This window comes from Molothrus ater, chromosome 3, assembly GCF_012460135.2.
Source record: "Molothrus ater isolate BHLD 08-10-18 breed brown headed cowbird chromosome 3, BPBGC_Mater_1.1, whole genome shotgun sequence".
Taxonomy (NCBI): Eukaryota; Metazoa; Chordata; class Aves; order Passeriformes; family Icteridae; genus Molothrus; species Molothrus ater.
In genome coordinates this window covers 87,107,745-87,129,576 of record NC_050480.2, presented here as the reverse complement: position 1 = coordinate 87,129,576, position 21,832 = coordinate 87,107,745, and the positions used below count along the sequence as shown (strand labels likewise).

Genomic DNA, 21,832 nt, shown 5'->3' with positions numbered 1-21,832 from the left:
AAGCATGGTCAACTCTTATCAAGGCAATTTTCCTGACAAGTAATTTCTCTTTCCCACAGCTGGACTTCACTTAGACCTTGTTAGGTAGCCGCTCTCTGTTTCACAGATTAGAATTTCTTTCTTGTTGATTAGGCTTGAAAGTATACAAAGATCAAACATCAGAGCACATCCTTTGTCAAGAAGATGTTTACATATTCCACATTTTGCAACAGAAACTCGGCAAGACTGCAGGGACAAGGCCGGGGGGGCTTTTCCCTGAGCCGCCGTGCTAGGGCTCGACGGTGCGCCCGGCGGGGCGGGCGGTGGGCACGGCGGCAGCCGAGGGGAGGAGCGGCCGCCTGACGGGGCGGGAGGCTCGTGTGTCGGGGGCCGGGCTGTGTCAGTGCTGTGCTGGCGCTGTGTCGGTGCCGTGCCGGGGCTGTGGCGGCGGAGCGGCTCGGGCACACGGTACTGCGGCGGCGGGCGGGGGGCGGGCGGCGCCAGCCCGGTGGAGCGAGTGGTTCTTGCCGGGCTCAGGGCTCCTGCCGGAGGGCAAAGGGCGAGGTGCGGGACAGACCGGCTGGCCCTCAGGAGCGTCCTGCCGTGCTGCTCCAGGGAGTTTGCCCAGGGGTTATTCCCCAGCTTGTCTCCTGCAGCAGGGACCAGGACGGGCGAGGAGGGTGGGCACGGAGGGGGTTTATTTGTGTTTGGCTCTGGTACGATCAGCGGGGAAGCTGAAGAGAAACTGCTCTTTAGAGTGCGAGTTTTGCAATCTCTGGGAGTACTTTGCCTTTCCCCTCGTCCAGACCCGCGGCGGTCGAAGGACGCTTTTCGCAGGCGGACTTGGCCCGAGCCCCAGAGGAAGCCAGCCGCTGGTGAGCAGCTGCAGTGTTAAGATGGTCCGGAGGCCGGGCCGGGCGATGCAGCGCTGGGCTGCTCTGGAACTGCCCGTGCGGGACGGGGTCGAGCAACAAAGCGTTGCAGAGAACTGCTCTGAGGCCCGTATCCAGACAGGAAGCAACTTTAAGATCTTGGATCAGATTACGAGCTTGCTGCTAAATTAATTTACTTGTTCCTCACTGAAAGGCTGGTGCCTGAATTGTTTTGGACAAAACAACGTGGAGTGTTTTTAATACAGCGATCACGGCAGTAGCTGCCTCTCTGACACCTGTGTGGCTGTGGTCCAAGGAAAGTCTGATGTGCGAAAACATCAAGAAAGTTTGTGATTAATTTTCAGGTCCATACTTGCTATTCAAGAAAGACGATTTGCCAATTTGCGACTCTTTTATCACTGCTCAGTATTTTACAAAGGGATATTCATTACAGAGCCATAAAAGGGTCACCAAAATAGTTTGCAGCCCTATGTAAGTGTTCAGCCCGAGCCCCAAATTCGGACCTTTAGCAGTTCATTCGCAGGAAGATATTCCTGGCTTTTCAGGGGATAGGTCCCGGTTTTCAGTGGAGCACTGAGTTGAGACTGGCAGTCAGTGATCTGCGTGGGCTGAATTTTATCAGCTCCAGCTCTGCTTTGTGGAGAGGTCAGTTTGCTCTTTCTGCCTATGCTAGCTTGTCCTTACAGTGTGTTTCTCAGCCTTGATCCCGCTGGACCTCCCACTGCTGGAGGTTAGAATGTTTGTCCATTCTGTGAGGGTTTAAGTGCAGTTCTCCTCTGGTGAAGTTGAGACCAACACTTACTTTCTGAGCATCAGGGAATGAAGTATTTCTGAAGTATAGAAGGTCAGGAGCTCTCTTACTTGTTGTAGTGTAAGTCATACATGGGAAATAGAAATGAGGTTTAGATCATGGTCCTGTGTGTGTAGGGCCTGGTAGGGCGCTGTGCCAAGTCCCTTTCTGAATGACTGGTTCAGGTGGCAGCCAGGCATCCAGCAGTGCTGGAGTAGATGCCAGCTCCACTCGAGGCACAATCTATTGACAAGCACATCCTTTTGTATCAGGGGAACTTTGCTACCAGGGACTGAGGTGTCCAGGGACACAGACACTGCCTGGGTGTCGTGGTTTTAGTTTGAAACTGGGTAGAAATCCTAATTTTGTGTAGTTTTGGTTTGGTTTGGTTTGGTTTGTTAATTTGAGATTTTATTACTTTTGAGATTCTTTTGATTAATGTATTAAAGAGTGTGGTGGGTTTGGTGTTGGTTAATTATTAATGTATTTATTTTTTGTTGTGAGGTAGGATAAGGAGAAAGGTAAAGTAGGTTTAAAATTTTAAAAGAGTATAAAGAAAAGTTTATTAACAGTAACTAAAAGAAAGAGTAATAAGAATTAGAACAAAATTTTTAGAATATTTCTATTTATTTTATATTTTTTCTTACTGATAATGTAAATACAATAAAAAAAATAGTTAGTTTACTATTTTTAAAATAGTTTTTTTTAGTTTACTTAGGGAGAGAAGTCCTTTTTGTTAATGTTATGGAGACTTTTCTGTAAGAAAAAAAGCCAGTTTTCTTGTGTTTTTTTAACGAATAGTAATTGTTCGGGGAAATCTGTAATTGTGAAGTTCTTATTTTTTATAAGCTTTCTTACAGTTTGTTTATGTTGATTTATGGGGTATTGTTTTAAAGATGAGTTGTTAAAAGGTAAACGTTTTTATTATTTATTTTTAAAATTATTTTTATTTTTAGGAACAGAGATTTTTTTTTTCTTGGGGGTATAGGATTACTTTTTTAAAAACTTTTTATGGGATTACTGTTATTTTAATATTTGTTTATTTTAATATGGAGGTTTTTGTTTTATATTAATTTGATTTTTAAATTTTTTTATAGTTTTAGGTGTTATAGGGAAAAAGAGTTTTTTCTCTATAGTTTATGAGAGGATTTTAGTTTTAAAATTAAGATATTTCTTTATGTTTTTTCTCTAGGATTTGCTTTTTTTACTGGCTTTGATGTTTTTATGTTGTTTTTTCGTATGTTTGTATTTTGAGGGGTTTTTTTTCTTATTGAGGGAGGCTTGATGTACTGAAAGGGTTAACATGTTGTTTGGATCTTGTAAATGATTTGTTGGTAACTTGTGAAAGAGAAAAGAGGAAGTTCTCGGGTTTTTTTCATGTCTAGTTTGTTAGTGACTTTTTCTATTATTTTTTAAAATTCTCCTCTTGCTAAACTATGACACAGGGATAGGTGGAAGCTGAGCAGTGGTTTTGAAAATCCGCATTTTGGATGGGGGCACCTCTTTCTCCTGTGAGTCAGTTGCTGACAGAGTGATGGCTGTATGCTGTAGAGCCTGTGCAAGACAGCACCCAACACAAAGGACTTCAGTGGAGTGGCCCAAGGATGCAGTCTCCCCTGTCATTGTTGTGCTGTCTGTGCCTCTTTATTGACGCCTTGGGATTATGGCCAAAATTTGTACTTTGTGGCTCAGCTATGTATTGTGAAGTCAATGCAAGCATAAATAAGCCTGCCTGTGAACAGATAAACCTTTGGCTTGACAATGAAGCACTCTGTTAGTCTGTGCCTCTGTCTTATGAAATTTGCTTCATTCTTCTGTGACCCATTAGAGATAAGAGTACAGTGTTAGCTTTGTTTCAGCATCAGGCAAGCTCACATCAGCTGCCCATGTCATACAGTGGCATGTGACTGCACATGGTAGGAAATTTGAAAGGACCAAGTGTTTCATCCCAGTGCCATCATCTGATGGGCTGACTTGAGCCCCCTGCTGCCAGGGGCATTGCCCAGGCCTTATCTGCCCAACAGAGGTCAGTTTCATCCATTTGGTTTTTGATTTTAAAGTTGAATGTTCAGGGCAGATAGAATATAAATCTCTGTTACAGTTTGACTGTAGCAGCTGGATAAGGAATGTAGAAGCCCTGGTGATATATGTTGCTTTTAAAAGCATATTTGTAAAGGCACAGGAGCTCAGGGCTCTGAATTGTCATATGAGAGAGGTGAAAACAGTGCTGGTGACACTAGTTTGGTGTTCTTTGGAAGCCATTCATTTGATACAGTACATTTTTCAAGTATGGTATGACATGTGACAAAACCCAGCACCTACTGAAGAGATTGCATCACTGCAAGGTTAAAAATGTGCTAGTTCAGGAATACCCTACAGTTCTGCTTTGGTTGTAAAACTCAGTAAGCTGTTCAAACTACAATAATATATTATTTAGGATATTATATTATCTTATTGTCTTGATGTGGCTGAATGGCTGCACATTCTGCTACTGTGTAGTTTTTCTTTTATTCCATTCATCCACAGGAAACTTGGTTGTATCAAACACAAGCATGTAGGACTTGATTGTTCTTCTACTTTCTCATTTATCCAACTGTATTTAATAGTTTGGAGTGGTACATTCAAGATGCTAATTTAAAGCATGCTTCCATAAGATTATCATCTTGATTTTATCAGGAAACAAGAACTCTGAAATCATGGCGGGGAAACCCAAGCTGCACTACACCAAGGGAAGGGGGAAGATGGAGTCAATCCGATGGCTGTTAGCAGCAGCTGGGGTTGAGGTTTGTACCTTTTTTTATAAAGTGATTTGTGATTAAAATAGGTATTCTCTGGAAGGGTTTCCCAATTGCATCTGTGCTTAGGGATATGCACATCATCACAAATTGTGATGCAGAATGCTTAGATTGAGTGATACACTCTTGTGTTTTATTTTATGTATTCCTTGAGCCATAGTTACACAGTGAAGAGATTTTAACATATAAAGAGAATTGATGGGTGTAATTTTTAAAACATACTTTAAGATGAGATTGTAAATTGTTGCTACAGACAAAACTGTGACTTTTTGCCAATGCTCATAACTTCCCTGTATCTCATGAGTCTTCTCCACTGAAAGACCATGCATACCACGTGAAAACTTATGAACATTCTCTCCAAAGAAAGCACCTTTTGTTCTTTGGGTCAGGACCTGAGTAGGATAAATCAGCAGATGCGCCCCAAAGGCAGTGTTAGGGGATCTATCTAGATTCACATCAGGTGAAGGCCATCCTATGGCATCTTAATTCCTACATTAAGTTTTTGTTTGAATACGTTTTTTTGAAACTATTTATACTCTGTTGGAAATAAAAGGCTTTTTTTAAATGGTGCTCACTTGAGAATATTGCTGACAGAGAATTTGCAGAACACAAGTGCTGAGGAAACCAAGATCTTGTCCTCATTCAAATGTCCTTATTGAAAAAAATAAAAATCCAGTGGATTAAAGATGCAGATAAATGCTGTGTAAGAGAGACATAATTTGCAATAAGTTTTTCCATATTTCATGTGGCATCAGCTGCTTTTTAATTGAGTAATTTGGTATCAATTTATGGTTTATGCAGGTGACTGTGGTCTTTATAACAAGTTCTTTCTGGAGCTTAATGCATGGAACAATCCTGTGGAGTTGGGGACACCAAAGTCTTGGGTTATAGTCTCTGCTGGAGCAGAGATGAAATAGGGCTCTGTTAAGGCAACTTTCCTGTCTGATCATCCAGGAGCCTCTCCATCAGTCCTTAAAATAATTTAATCGTGGTGCAACAACACTGTAACATTATAACTCCAGGGAAGGACTTGAAACAAAGGAAACTGCTGGTCTTTTATACCCTCACAGTCTAAGTGAAGCTTTGGGGTCATGGGGTCCTGCTGTGGCTCACCTGGCCAGTGCCACACGTCCCCATGCCCTTTGTTGTGCAAAGGGAGGCAGTTCCCAGCTCTTGCCTTGGGCTCCCAGGGCTCCATGAGCAGCTGGAACTGCAGCTGCTCACCCAGCTCCTGGCACTGAATGGATTCCTCACAGGGTCAACACAATGAGAGAAGTATGGAGAATGGTGTGGAGAGGTGAGCTCTAACTGCCAGACTTCCTTCCACTTCTCCACTGCCTTTGGAGTGACAGTGTTGTTTTCTATTGTTGCTTTTCAGTTTGAGGAAGAATTCATAGAGACAAAAGAAGACTTAGAAAAATTGCGCAATGGTGAGTCTGTAAACCGTACCCTAAACAGAAATTCACATACACAGAACAAAAGAACAACAGGAGGTATTTTTTTAAGACCTGCAGTATAATCTGACCTGTAAAGAAGAACTTCCTTGTGTATGCTTTCATCCTTGAGAATTAGAAATGTCTTGTTCTCTTACCAGGTCTCTTCCTTATTTTCAGTGTAGTGTTTCAGTGGCCTGAGTAGCTTGATCCTTTTTCTTCCCTAGATGGAGTCCTGCTGTTTCAGCAGGTGCCCATGGTGGAGATGGATGGGATGAAGATGGTGCAGACCAGAGCCATCCTCAGCTACATTGCAGCAAAGTACAACCTCTATGGGAAGGACCTGAAGGAGAGAGCCTGGTATGGTAACAGTGTGCGGCTTACTAACACTCCTCCATGATTGTTAATATTTACAGAAAGAATGTTGCTGTGAAGTATCTGCACAGCATTAGTATAAAGGTGAGTATACCTAGCAGACTGTCACTTACTGTAGAGAGTTTATTTTGTGAGAATGGAAGGGCACCTCCAGAACTGTGGAGATTATTATGGACTGGCAATTTTTAGCCAGCATCCTCTCATGATTAGACCTCAAAACTAATTTTTTTTCCCCTAAAGTGGTTTGCATGTGCAGTCTTTTCTCCCACAGCATAAATGAATAGATTATTAATGGAAAATAGCATGAATTCCACTTTAAATACATTACTTGCAGCCTTTTCTTTTTTGCTTATTGCATATACTGTGAGCCCGTTTTACAATTTGTGCTTTGAAAAAAGCTGGAAGTTTTCTCAAAGTGGAGGAACCAAGAAAATAAACCAGTGTATTACGTTACATTCACTAATAAACATTTTACTCAGTGATCATTTCAAAGTTTTATTTTGGGAAAATAATCAAAATGGGAAGTTTGAATGATATATGTTGAACAAAAATATTTGTTCCAGGATTGATATGTACGTGGAGGGAACTACAGACCTAATGGGAATGATCATGTATCTCCCTTTTCAACCAGCTGATACAAAAGAAAAGAATCTTGCCTTAATCATTGAACGAGCTACAACCAGGTACTTCCCTGTTTATGAAAAGGTAAGTGATAAATGACCAGCAGTTCACAAAGACAGTGGGTTCTGGGCTCCCCCTCCTACCCCACTCCCCCACTATTCCCACACATATACTTTCCAGAAGGCAAGTGACAGTAGAACTCTAGAAATGTATGATGGAGCCAGTATCCAGCAATGTGAAAAGAGGGCCACAAAATAATTTTTGGGCTGGTTTCAGTACTGGGTCTCTTTGCTGTCTTTCTTTTCCAACCTAGCTTAGTGTTGGAAAAGTTGTAGTTGATGGCTTCCAGTGTTTTGCCTAAATGCACCATTCCAATACTTGTGCCAGCCTTCAGTACTTATTGTCTGGAAGTGTAATGTGTTACAGAATTGTTAAGGTTAGAAAAGACCTTCTAAAGATCATTAAGTCTACTGTCAACCCAGCACTACCACCATATTCACTATCAAACTGTGTCCTCCTGTGACACATCCACATGTTTCTTGAACACTTTCAGAGTTGGTGAGTCCACCAGTTCCCTGGCAGTCTGTTCCAGTGCTTTGCAACCCTTTACATGAACAAAAATTTCTTCAGATCTAATCTAAACCTGCCCTGGTGCAACTTGAGTCCATTTTCTCTTGTCACTGGTTACCTGGGAGAAGAGGCTGACCCCCACCCTACTACAATGTCCTGTCAGAGTGTTGAAGAGAACAATAAGGTGTCACACTCAGCCTCCTTTATTCCTGCTATTCAAAGTAAAATATGTTTGTGCTTTACAGCTAAGGATCTAATTCTATGATCTTCCTTAAATCAATTGCTTAAATGTATTATATTTAGAGACTATGATTTTCATTCTCTGAATTGCTACTTGGGCATCCTTAGGTGTGCACAGAGAGGCTCTGCAAGCAAGATACATGTAGCATAGAAAGCATAAAGCAATTATTTACTGGCTAGCATGCACCAAAGAGCCTGAGCTGTGAGGGAAGGCATTGCTGTGCCTGCCATCCCCTTAGAGCGCACGACGAGGCTTTCTTGGCTAGGGAGGAGTTGGTCAGGAGGGGATGGATTGTTCTTTTCTTCTCCCTGGAACATTGCCTGGATGTTACTGAGCTGCCATTTTCCACAACTTGCTGTTTGTTTTGTTCTTTTATTTCTCCTGTAAGGACATTTTGAATTTTTTTTGTGTTAAGATTTTCTTGTTTGAATTGAGCCAGCTGTGATCCTCATCTCACAAGTTTGCTTCTGTTTGTAACTTTTCCTTTGGTGCCAGGTATGGTTGTGCTGTACAGACTTTCTCACAGTGCTTTTTCAGGGCACAGTGGTCTCCTCGGAAATCTGCCAAGGGTACAAAGCTGTGCTGTTTCAGAGCTGAGCTGGGTTTCCAGCTTGAAGCCTTTGTAACCAGGCAGCTGAAGTCCACTCAAAAACTACAGGAAACTGCAATTTCATGTCCCACTTTATTAGAGTCTTAAATTGTACAAACAAAACCCACAGAGGCCTCCCTGTAAAATAACAATGTAAATGATAATCCAGCACTTCTGTAATCAGAGTTCATATATATCCACTCCCATACCAATGGAGGGCTGTGCTGAGACATATTGATTACACACCCAAATCTTTCAAAGTCTAATATGTGTTTTAAGTTACTATACAATAAAAATGCACCAAAATTCTCTAAGCCTGTGCTTAGGTGGCATAAAGTACTGTTGTGATATGTTTTAGCATGTATGCTCCACGTAGGAGAGTCTTTAAAGTAACCCCTATTTGCTAATGTAAAGACACAGCTGAACTTTTCCATTATTTTAGCCTAGTTAACTTTGTTAAAATGGTTAATAATTTTCTTTCTGTACCAGCTGTTTAAGATGTCTATTGATTCGGCTTATCAGGGTTTGCAGTCTATGTGTTACTCATTCTGGAAGCTGACAGGAAACATACCTAGCTGTGAGAGTTCACTTTAAACACTCAGCAGCCAGATGGAGCAGCAAAAGGCAATACAAAGCCTTGCAGGCAATCAGATGCTATGTTTGGAGTTTCCACACGGTGTGATAAACAAGCTGTGCTAGACCTTGTTAGAGCAGTGTAGGAAGTAAGTATGTGAAGGGATCAGCTGTGACTCTGCCCATGATTGCTGCCTCTATGGTGGAACTGACAGATGGGCCTGGAGAAGCAGTTGGCTTCCAGAGTCACAGACTGATGTCTTACTGCACATTTGTTACTTTGGAGTAGCCTTGGTGTGACTTAGGCACAGACATGGCCTCTCTTGCTCCTGATGGGAGGGTGACAGTCCTCAGGACAAAGGTAGGCTGGAGAGCTGGTGACTGCTCTGAAGCTGTGCTGCAATGTTCATCTCAACTTGTCCACTACACTTGTTGGATTTGGCAGGCTGTGATTCTTGCATCAGCAGTTTGCCATAAAGCATTTCTCCTTCCTTACAAGATAAAGGGTAGGAAGGTTGTATTCCTTCATTCTGGACATATTTCAAACTGTAATCAGCAGACTCAAATTTTGCTGAAACATCTGGAAATTCACTTAACTTTTTTCTTAAAAATTAGAGGTGTGCTTACATGTAAACTGGCCTGACTACCTCTTCCAATTACTTTAGTCCTGTTCCTTTTGTGTGATTAAGTCTTTCTTGTGGTACTGGACTTGGTATACAGCTACCTGGTGCAGTAGGTTAGCATGAGAGATGGGACTGCACACACTGAAACATGAATTCTGATTTAATTTTTTGTTGAAAGAATACATATCACTTTCTAACTTCATAGGTTCTTGCATGGCTTTGCTCTGCTGTGTTTTTTCAGAAATCTGTCTGCAATGAAATACCTAGATAAAATAGTTAGATCCCATGTGAATTTTTTTGTTTATTTGTTCATACTTTATAGGCCTTAAAAGATCATGGACAGGATTATCTTGTTGGCAACAAATTAAGCTGGGCAGATGTCCATCTGCTGGAAGCCATTTTAATGGCAGAAGAATGTAAGCCTGATGTACTGTCTGCATTCCCTCTGCTGCAGGTTAGTAATCATCTGCTGTCAATATGGAAGGTAACAAACAAATTTCACTGACTGTTGTTGGAAGTTAATTGATGTTTACATCTTTTGAGCCATTGTACTGACACTTCTCTGGTCTGCTTGACTACAAAAACCTGCACTCAGTGCACTGCCTTGCCTCAGAGCTGCTGGGGACTCACCTTTCTCCAGTTCTGCTTTTCCTAGCTGTTCTCAGCTGGCAGGAATTCACTCACTAGTGCTACCAATTTGGTCCTTTAACTGCTACTTCCATATCTTCAAACACAGCAGCAATATCCAGAAGGAAAGTCTGTGCCCTGGTGTGTCTGCAGTTCCTGTCCTTTTCTTTTTGCCTGCAAAATTACATTTTTAAGAAATCATATACAAGGAGCAGTTAAGTTTCCTATATCTTGACTTCTGTAGTGCTTTGCACTGAGATATTCCTGTCTTTGCCTCTTTTTTTTTCCTCAAATATATCTGCAGGATTACTATGTGGGGTTTTTTCTTCCACTTTTTACTAGATGAATCTTAACTCTTTAATATTAATTTCTCCCATTCCTATCTGGGAAACAAAGGTATAGCATCAGCATTACAGATCAGAAAAAGCTAATACCTTTTACTGTTTAATAAGTATGTTTGACAAGTAAAAATCCAAGTCACCTGATCTTTAAACTATGAAGGATGGAATTATAATTTCCTTTATCTCACTGGCTTTACTGTTGTTTCTTACAGGCTTTTAAAGGAAGAATCAGCAACATTCCAACAATCAAAAAATTCTTACAGCCTGGCAGCCAGCGGAAGCCACCAACAGATGAGAAGTTTGTTGCTGTTGTGAGGAAAATATTCAATATCTAATCTGATGAAAATAACCCAACTGTAGTATATTACCAGAGCTTGCTTTGTAAGAGTAAATTGCATAGATGTGCTCTGTAACTTGCATCATATGGCCAGTGTTGAAATAATACACTGTGAATACACTTTTAAATTAGAGTAAAAGGCTGATTAGGATCTGTTGAGTCTAGAAAGAAGAATTTAATGAAGCAGTTATATGAAATAAAATATGCTGACACTTGCTGTGTGTTCAATTATAATGGATGCCTGGTAGAGTAAAATGTTCAGTTGTAGCTTCTGGAGTACTCTAGAAAAGCCACATGATCCCCAACCCCATTTTAATAAACTGCCAGACAGAGGAGCCACACCCTGAAAACTGAGAAGTCATTTAAATTCAGGCCTAGAATCTTCTGGGTTGGTTCTCTAGGTGGTCTCCTAGAAAGTTCACTGTCTCCCTGCTGTATTTCCTGGCTTAAAAATTAAGGAAATAAAACCTTTAAAAATAAAACTAAAATTCATGATCCTTTTAAGTTTATGGGCAGAAGTAAAAAACTTTTCTAATCCCCACATGAATCTCTTAGGAGTGATTTTTTCACTGAAAGATCAAAGTCCTTGTGTTTAATTGGCCTGCTGTGATTTTCATCTGCTGAGAGCACTTATTCCCTTGCTCTTCTTTTGCTGCTTGGCTGGCTGGTCAGTGAGGCAAATGCTCCTTCAGTGGTTTTTTGTAAGGTTTTACCTTCTGCAGTCACTTCCCAGTTATAAAGCCAAGTGCACTGGCTGCTTACCTTTTCAGTAAGAGTGTGTTTTACCTCAACAGTGCCTAAAGTATGCATTCCTATGTCAGATCTTTACCCTAATTTGATGGGAACAATCACTGTTCCCTTTACGAACATTGCCATAAGCCATCCTTCTTTGCACTTAGTTGTTTCTCCTCAGCGGTTCTCCAGCTGACTAGGCAAACAGTCAGCCAGGGTACATGAAGAATTGCTGCCCAGCAAAGTTAACTCCTTCCCTGACTTGTGCTTAAGAAGAGCCATGTGCATCTCAGAGGTACAAACCACAAGTGCCCCAGTCACCTGGGCACTGCTGACCTCCAAACAGCTTTACATTAGGATTCCCTCAGTAGCTTTGCCCAGCACAGCACTTGTTTCGCTGGGCTATTCCTCTCTTCCAAACAAGTGCTATGATTTAGGAACCATCACAAAGGAGGTATCATGATACACAATAACCTTCATAAGCAAGCTTTGTGTGAAAAAAATGAAAAGCAGCAAAATTTCTGTTTGTCTTCAAGAGGGCACCCACCCATACTGCTTCCTAATGATTTTGCTTATATTCCCTGTACACTAGAAGACAGTCTTAGCCAAGCTGTGAGACTTCAGGAATATTTATTTTGTACACAAATCAAAGCAACTTCAATCCCTGAATAGGTGGTGACTGAACAGTCTCTTCTGCTTACCAGGGGGGAGTTCAGCAAGATAATCTGTGTGAGAATGGAATGGCAAACCTGTCCCAGAGTACTGAGAGCTTACAACCTCTCTGTGCAGCATGATGATAAACCTCAGCCATGGTTCATGTCACTGGCAATTTACAGCATGGAACATGTTTTAAACCACTACTGAGTACAAAGCAGAGCACCAGACTCTTTCATTGACAAAATGGCTCACTCCTCTGCTTAAAAAACTGATAAGTTTCAAACCTGTTACATTTTATTTGATTTTTTTATATGTAGAACCAGGGGAACAAGAGCGTGGGTTGGAAAGAAAGTTGTTTTTTAGTGCAACACAGTACAGGCCCAAGACTTTTTTGATTTAGAACTGATTATTTAATCTCAGAAACTACAAAATTATACTTCAGTACAAGATACCTTTTTAGCATAAACATGTATTTATAGATATTATTTCAGAGGTACAGTGCAAGAGTAATTCAATTTCCTGGGGCGCTCTGCACCCCTAAAAGAGATCAAACTTACAAAGAAAAATCCCATGAGTTAATAGACCGCTTAAATGAAAGTAGATCAAAATATACCAACAAAACACTTGCTTTAGTTTTTAAAAAAGCTTTTAAAATATCAACATATCAATAATTGATTAACAGGTACAGATCTTTTACAGAAAATATAAATGCAGGGTAAGACTTGTGTTCAAACTTGTCTTTCAAGTACGGAGAGCATGTCTGTTTGGTTGGCATGGCAGTCATATTCAGTTCTAAATTCTCCTACAGCAGCATAAAAACAAGCCTCAAAATCATCAATAGGCTGGAAAAAAAAAAAACAAAACAAGAAAACATAAATATGGCTGTCATTAATAAAATGAGTGTAAGTTATCATTAAATGACAGTGCATTCATAAATAACTGACACTAGAGTCTCTATTAAGCTGTCTTTTCAGGTGTCCAGATCTCCAGTCTCAGTGTCTAGAAAAACAAAGCCCACCTAGGCTGGAAAAGCAATCCACAATGGACAGTGACATTTTCCAGTGTAAGTCCCGATTCTTAAATGGTGACAAATTGCTTCTGATTTTTTCCTCCCTGTATGTAACTGAAGTAAAACAGAATGGTGTTGTATTAAATCTGTAATATTAAAATGAAAAAGCAACCGTTATTATTCCTTCAGGAGATGGGGATTCTGATTTACACCTCGAAAATGTTTTGCATTACAGACTAATTTGGAAAAAAGTTTTGAACTTGCTCCATAATTTAATTCCAAATTAATAGATTCAGAAAATCATATTTTCCAGAATGCTGAACAGCAGCAATAAAGCAGCTGGAACAGCCAGATTTTTTTTTAAATTTGCATTAATACTGGCCAAAGTTCTTAGGTCAGGTCTAAAACGTCCTGGTTTTCAACAGTACTGTGCTTCCAGTAGTTTGGAATGCAGCACTTCTAAATCAAAGTGTTGGCCTTTTTTTTTTAAGATGACTGTGTTGTATGAAATTAGACTAATTTTATATGTATGTGTTCGAAAACACTAAGGTTTATCTAGGTTCTTCCAAATGCCTTATCAATATGCATTAATATTTAATTGCTGCCCTCTCCTTTCTGTGCCGAGAAAGTCACTTCTCACCAGCTGTATGTGCCTAGTAAGATGAAAAAGCTGCTCACTGGAAACAGGACTGTGACCTCGAAACTAATTTCACTTAAGCTGTATAGTTGCTGAATGACAGTGACTTCCACCAACAGTGTCTTGAATAGGGTGTGAAATGGCAACTATTTGATAACCTGTGAAATCTTTACCATAAGATCTGCAATATGTATTTACCTCAGGCATGCTACTAGTCCAGCTGGCATTAATTTCTTGGACCTCTTGAACCTCATTCCCATTATAATGGTCAAAAGAAAAGATGAAACTGTAAAAGACAATCCAATATGTTTATGTTCTCACTTTTCTCAGTGGACCACTCAGGAACTCGCAGAGTTATCAAAGGCCATTTCTGTTTTTCTATGAACTGCAATTTAGTGAAACATTAGATCAGAAACAGAGTCTATAAAAACATTCTTACTTTTCCAAAATACACCATTATGATTTCTTTTAGTTACAAATAAAGCTTCTATGTGCAGTACAATGCTGAATCCTATTCCATGAAGACTGGGTAAGTTTGTCAGTCAGTCAATTCTACTCACCAATATCTAAATTCATGGGGATACCAACAAAGTAGAAAGAATCTTGGCCATAGCAGTCACATGAATATTGAATTACAGGAATAGTGTCTCATAAATCCCACCAGTCTAGATCATTGCAGCTGTTTTTTAACTATTCAAGGAGCTAGAGCAGTCAACTTCTTATCTGTTTTATTTTTAGAATATTAGCTCTTTAGTTGCTGAGCCTTAAAAACTATATTGGAAGGTTTGCCACCTGGTTTTGCTACAGAATATGGCTATCAACATCTCCTTCTTCATGACTACAATTCCTCTGGAGCCTTCTGCTATGAGGGAAACTTCCTTGCCTGTGGGCAAGAGGTGGGCAGCCCAAGAGGGCAATAAATACAGCACAAGCAGCAGAGAATAACTATGAAAGAAACTACATCTTCTTCCTGGAGTAGTCTAATCTAAAAATGGAGGCACCATTGAACTCATCAGGCATAGGGATTTCACTTTGAACTATGGCTGCAGAGTGCTACATAAATGAGAAGACTGAGGAGAACACATGAAACTGCAAAGATAGCTACCTTCATTAAATAACTGGCACTTGAAATGCTTCCTAGAAGTGGGCAGGGAGGCAGGACTTCTCATGAGTAGCTGGGCTTTGTCACTTTCACAGCCAAAGTAATGGCAGTCACACAGGTCTCTTCCCTTTTTATGGTGTAGTTAAACCATCTGGCTAATTCTCTTCAAATTCCACTGTCTAATCCTGGGGCCAGTCCTGTGTTCATAGGTCAAAAATTAGTTTTAAACTCACTTCAGCATACAAAACAAGCCCTGACAGTTACAAGTATCTTACAGAACTCTACCAACCATGTGCACTCATCAAAGATATGCTGCAAAAAAAATATTATGCTCCATTATCCATTGCTCTTATTTTCTAGTCAGATAGCCTTGATCCTCTCAAGAATGTCTCAAGGAGTGAACTATTCCACAGCATGTGTCTTGCCAGAGTCCTGAGTATATTTACAGTTTATTACAAACTACAAAGCATATTCACTCTGTAATGTTCTTTTTTCCCCCATTTGCTAGTACCTGCCTTTTCATACGTTCCAGAGACTTTTTAATGCATTCAGCTTTCAGACCAGATTTCAGAAAGTGCTATACATTCACTGTTTCACCTTAAACCAAAGAAATTCAATAAATCAAGAGCAATTCAATCCAGTGAATCATATACAGATCAGAATCAACTTGCATTATGAATGCTACTAACTCTTGCATACTGAGCTTTGAATTTCTAAATCTACTTCAAACACATAAAAGTGCATTAAAGTAGCCAAGAAAACACAGAGCTTATTTCAGGTGAAGTAGGAAAATGCCTGGCCTGAAATAGTAATTTATAAAACAACTAAGAGAATTTGCCTGGGGTACCCATTGGCTACATACTCTTTGTATGTAGGACAAGTTACAACAACCTTACTATCAAGGTCTTGTACTAGAATATTACCTAAATTACTGTAGGAGAGTCTTGCATAGGTGAAAACTACTGTCAATAATTATGGTTTGGATGGATGGGTTGTTTTTAGATTGCCTATTTTACATTGTAATTTACTGTAGTGGTTTCTAAGTTCAGAGTGGTCACTTCCATGCACTTAATTTCCATCTTTCATTTGTGCTCTAGCTGCTTTTCACATTTTAGCATGTTAGGCACAAGTGAAAACATTCTAGTTTTCTACAAAAGCAATACACATTTGTAATAAAAAGCAATTAAAACCTTTCTTTGTAAACATTCTAAACTAAGACTGCTTTAAAAAGTCTTTGTTCCTTTTACTTTATGTAAGAAAAACTTTCTAAGGCAGTTGTAGTGAACTCAATCTCATCTCATTGCTGTAACTTCTGCTAAACAAGTACTGTACATTTCTCCAGTTGAGAAACTCCTCACCTGCCTACAACTACATTAAATGTAAAACACTGGGGGGTATTTTAGATATCAGACATTCAAAAGCACATTAATGGAAAATTTTGTATTAGTCCCTTCAAAACCTGGGAATTGGGAAACAGGCAGCATTTATAAAGTTTTAATGAGTCTTCCATAAATTCTGTATCTAATTTAGTGACTTAATTGACCCATAGGAGTATAATAACATACACTACTTAAAAGCATCTCACACTAATGATTATAAATGTACATATATTTAAGGCTATGTCTTCATTCCAAAAAAAAAGTTTTGGGTTTTTTTAAACAGTGGGATAACTTAATCTGAGCAAGGTCATGGTGGCAAAACTGGAAATCCAGTTTAAGGCCATCTAGGAGCGGATCAAGTCCACAATTACCACCTTTAATAAAGAACTTGCTGGGAACACTTTGCTGTCAATGCTACTGAACATTTTTTTAAAATGGAAATTTTTATAACTGTGATTGGTGCAAAGCACAAAGCCAGAATGAACAATACACCGCAAATTCCAAGCTGAGAAAAACTAATTGTGTACTCACGCAATCTGGATTAAATGCATTTTAAATGCATTTCTGCATGTGAAACCACAGCCTAAACCACCTTTGCTAAAACAATGGGTGAGACAAGCTCCCAACAGCTCTTATTGCAAATTCACTTATGCAAGGTTTATGTCCCCCAAAGGGATTGCAGTTTTTTGCCTCCATGAGGGTTTCATGGCAAACTAGCTGCCACGACAATTATTGCCCAGTCTGTATCCTGTCTTTCTTAGCAGCAAAGGAAAACCCCTAAGTTAAACTGTTCCATTCCCTGGGAGCTGAGGATATGTTACATTATGCAACAGTGGATCCCACATCTCCGTTATTACTCAGATTGCAAAATTCAATCTGTAACTCTAACGATTTTATTGTAGTACTATGTCCTGTCTATCAGCTGGATTGCACAATATGTACAATGTTAGGCAAACATCTCATAAAAGGAGTAACACACACCTACTGGCTTTGTGTCAATGATCTGCCTTACCTTGTAAATGGCTCCTGAATTTTGCAAGTGTTGAAGATTGCATGCAAGATGTTTTCCATTAGATCTGTATGGCAGATTACCTCTGTCAAGTGGCAGTTTGCTTTATCTCTCTCTTTGAGTGACCACATTCACACCTCCCTCGGGAGGGGATCTCTGCTGATAAGAGACTATTGAATGTCAGTGCATGACTGATAAGAACTATAACATCCCATTGTGAGATGCTCTGCCCAGAGGGAGGAGCCAAGCATTGCTACCCAGATATAACCTGAGATTCTGGAACACCAGCATGGCTCTCTCCATGGGATTCCCCAGAGAAACAGCAGCTGTCTTCATCTTCCACGGGATCTTCAGAGGAAGAATACAGCCTTCTCTACAGATCCCCCTTGCTCCAACAGAACTACACCTGATACTTCAGGAGGACTGCAGCCCCATTTCCAATTGGACTGCTACCAACACCTCACAGGGTGTCAGGTTGGGTTCTGACTCTATCAGGGTTGATCTAGTGTACTGCATTGTTTATTTTATTTTTTTTTCTTTTCCCCATTAAACAACTGTTATTTCCTGCTCCCATATTTTTTGCCTGAGAACCCCTTAATTTAAAATTTATAGCAATTTGGAGGGGTGGGGAGGGTTTACATTCTCCATTTCAGGGGAGGCTCCTGCCTTCCTTAGCAGCCTCCTGTCTTTCCAAACCAAGACAGCAAGCTAAGCTGAAGTGTTGAACTCTAGTTAAAACCCAACATTTAAACCAAAGCAATACCAACAATTTACTAAAAAGAGAATTTTACATGCAGTTCAGAATGCTGCTTGTTTGTTTGTTTACTGTAGTGAAACACTTACACAATGATATCTTCACATTTCTGGGATCACACGTTACACAGTAAGCTCCATAACCAGCCACAGAGCCAAAGGTGAGTCCAGCAGCTAAAGAGATTTTACTACCTGCAAGAAATCATTCCAGTGTTATTTCTCAACACAAGGTCTTTAAGCTCAATCTTTATACAGCAGCTGTCTCTCTACAATAGAACTGATTTGTGCCACATTACAGCTTAGCTCACCGTGAAGAGAGAGGTAATATTTCTGCAACTGGGTCATTCTAATGTGTGGGATTAGGGGCAAAGTCAACTAAGTTAGAGGGAGATGATCAGGATCCAGTAATACTTGCAACTTGGGAAAAATACAACCCTAAATTTGGCTATTTTCTCTATCACACTTAAGAAGGATTTTTGTAATTTCTCTGAACTGTATGTTCATTTTAACTATATCTTACAGCACTTAGGAGTCTACAAAAATGGTAGAAATGTACCAATATATATAAAGAGTAAATTGGAAAACATGTGTGGTCATAATGTCAGGCCTTTCAGTCTGACATCAGTCCTGGACAAAGAAATGCTATCACCAACATCACATTTAATGAATAAAGAATGAGAAAAACAAAAAAATGGCAGCGAGGATGAAAACAAGGCTTCTAAAAGTAACTTGACATCTTCTTGCTATTGAAAAACTGGTTCATAAATCCCAGATATATCCCTAATATTTTAAATTTCTGAACAGACATTTGTCTTGGTACCATATGATGAAAGTGTAGAATCTGCACAGCAGACCTTTATTTGAATTAAACTGATCCCCAAATGTTTATAAATAAAGAATTCAGATCCTCAATGTCATTTAGTTCCCAATCCTTTTGAGTATTTTTAATCAAGACTTTGCAAGAAAATGTAAATCATAACCAATAAAAAATTATCTAGATCTGCCACAAGGATCGACCAAGTATTAAAGAGTGAAGAGAACAGGTGAATGGGATAGTCAGTGAATGCAACTGGCTGCGAACACAAAACCACAGCGTTTTCAGAAATTCGGCCGTGTCTCTGAGAGCAAAGCGTGTGCACACTACGAAGGGAGATGGTGACCCTGAACCACAAGAATGGTGACGGACAGTGGAACAGGGGCGGTGACCGATGCGCTGCCGGGGCTCTGCGGGGAGCGGACAGGAACCCGCCCGCAGCTCCTGCCCGCCCATCCTCGGTACCGCTGCGACCTCTGCCGGTGCTGAGCCGGGACACGGGACTGCAAAAACCCCTGGAATACCGAACGCGCTTTGTGCTACACCGCCACCTAAAACCCCACTCGCTATCTTACTGTGAAAAGGCACAATTCTAACAGTACCAGCGAATTAATCATCAAAAGTAGAGGGCTTTCTCCCACCGTGCATCTGGAAATGTCAGAATCAAGCCTGGATTTCTCTGTAGAAAATAAGCTTTAATCAAGGATATACTGTGCTCAACATAGGAATGACTGAAAGGCGATGAGAAAGCCCAAAATGTATTTAAGGTCAAAGATAACATGACAACCTCCACTCTTAGCCCTGAAAACAAGCTCACTTAAATGCTTAAGTTAGCCCAAGAACATCTCGTGAAACTCAGTGCATTTACAGCAGCATATGATGGATGTAAAATGCAGCTGTGCTAATTACAGCAAAGTTTTCATGTCTCACACTGCACAGAAGAAATCAAATGCTTCATTTCCAAATCCTTCTGTCCCAGTACTAACCTTTACGAGTGTATGCTACAACTCCTCCAACCACCAGCAATGAAGCATATGCAAAACCAATCCAGTCAACAGCCATGGTCCCAGTCCTGGAAAAAAACAAATATATTGCAACTGAAGGCAAACAAATTCCTTCCTCCCGGTAAAAAAGAAATCATTATTTAATGGGTTCTAAATAACACTACACTCTCCTAAGGCATGTTTAGCACTGTGTCAAAACATTCAGAAGGTGAAGGTGTGCCTGCTGGCTATTGCACCATCCTTTCACTAACTGCTGCCCTTCCTTACACCCCAGTATAGGGATATACCATATTTCCATTAGGGGATTTTTTGGGATATATGTGGCATACAAGCTTGACACCATCCAAAGCATGTTTAGTTGTACTTGTGTCATGCTGCTGAGCTGAGAGCACACTATGGATTCGTACAGGTCTTCTGAGTGCTCAGCTCAGGGCTTGCATCTCCTTTCACCAACTCTATACCTGGAGCACTTCGAGAGGCATGTAACAAACACTGCACCAGGCAAAACCCCGAATTTTTAGGGTCTATTCAAAGTTTCCAGACAGAAACTTAGGCTGTTTTGGGAAGCTACACATACAGGTACTTTATCCTGTATGTGTATCTTTATCTATGCCCCTTTTATTTCACCTTTACATTTCGGTGCATTGTCTGAAGTTAGGCTTCTGTCCACAGAAAGCATTTTAAGGCTTTCTTTAAGCTTGTGATGCTGGTCCCTACTTCGCTGGCAGTGCTGTGTAAAGGCAGGAATGGCAGTGTTGAGCAGCCAGAGAGCCCCTGCAGCACCACGGCCTCTCTCCCATCAGCCGGTGGGACACACCTTTGCCCTCGTCCTCCCAAATTAATAAAGCACATCCTTCTTTATACCTCAGCGTCTGTGCCCTTGACCACAGTGTTAAAGGGTGCTAGCAAAGAGTGCTCACTCAGCATTTCATGTCAGGCCTTTAGTATTTAAAGTAAGCAACTCGCAGCGAGCCCACTCCTCCCCAGGTCGTAACCCCTCAGGACAAAAGGTGGCTTTAGGGGGCCATGGCACCCCGGAGACCGCGGTTTGCAGAGGCGGGGCCAGGGATGCAGGGGACAGGAATTCCCAGGCCTTTGATGTGCCTGGCCTTCGTGGCCGCCTCCCGCCGGGCCTCTCGCTTCCCAGCGCCGCGGCGCAGCCCCGGGCGAAGGCAGGCGAAGGCGAAGGCAGGCGAAAGCGAAGGCAGCCCCCGGGCGACGGCAGCCCCCGGGCGAAGGCAGCCTCGGGCGAAGGCAGCCTCGGGCGAAGGCCGACGCTTGAGAAGGGACGGCCCCCCGCCCCGCCCAGCCGCCCGCTCGCCCCCCGCCGTCCCCGCGGCAGCTCAGCCCCGCCGTACCTCGTCTCGCCGCGCTGCCCTCCGACCTGCCCCGGCCCCGGCCCCGGCCCCGGCCCCGCCTCCGCGCCCGCCGGGCTCCGTGGGGCGCCGGCCCGGCTCAGCCCCTCAGCGGCGGAAGGAGGGCGCCCGTCGCCGTCGTGGCGGCGGCGCGGCCCGGCCCGCTCGCAGCGCCGCTAGCGGAGCGGCGGCTGGCGGCGCTCGGCGGAGCCGGGCCGCGGGGGACAAGCGGGTGGCAATGAGCCGGCAGGGCCCTTGCGGCCAGGGGGGCAGTGGTATCCGGGGGTGCATCGGGAAGAGCGTGTCCAGCGGGAGGTGATTCCTCCCCCCTAGTCGGCCCTAGTGAGGCCACATCGGGAGTGCTGTGTCCAGTTCAGGGCTCCGCAGTAAAAGAAAGACATGGAACTACTGGGGAGAGTCCAGCGGAGGCCACAAAGATGAGATGGGATCTGGAGGATCTCTTTTATAAGGAGACGCTGCAGGATTGAGTCTGTTCTGTCTAGACAAGAATGAGAGAGATCTCATTCATGGGTATAAATCAAAGCTGGGTGTTGGGAGGGCGCTGCCAGACTTCCTGGTGGTGTGCAGCAAGAG

The 21,832-nt window shown here is 41.8% G+C and overlaps 2 protein-coding genes across 2 annotated transcripts; one reads left to right on the top strand and one right to left on the bottom strand.

Moving 5' to 3' along the window:
• Positions 1-351: 351 nt before the first annotated feature.
• On the top strand, positions 352-11,002 carry LOC118685770 (glutathione S-transferase). Its single transcript, XM_036381442.2, has 7 exons — positions 352-447; positions 4,339-4,445; positions 5,836-5,887; positions 6,118-6,250; positions 6,829-6,970; positions 9,805-9,936; positions 10,663-11,002. Exons 2-7 carry the CDS (start codon positions 4,359-4,361, stop codon positions 10,783-10,785), a joined length of 669 nt encoding a protein of 222 aa, XP_036237335.1. The 5' UTR covers positions 352-447; positions 4,339-4,358; the 3' UTR covers positions 10,786-11,002.
• On the bottom strand, positions 8,366-21,349 carry TMEM14A (transmembrane protein 14A). Its single transcript, XM_036381444.2, has 5 exons — positions 21,242-21,349; positions 19,866-19,951; positions 18,156-18,257; positions 14,021-14,108; positions 8,366-13,018 (listed from the first exon to the last, which is right to left on the bottom strand). The coding sequence occupies exons 2-5, from the start codon at positions 19,939-19,941 to the stop codon at positions 12,979-12,981; spliced, it is 306 nt and encodes a 101-aa protein (XP_036237337.1). The 5' UTR covers positions 19,942-19,951; positions 21,242-21,349; the 3' UTR covers positions 8,366-12,978.
• Between the last annotated feature and the right edge of the window lie 483 nt (positions 21,350-21,832).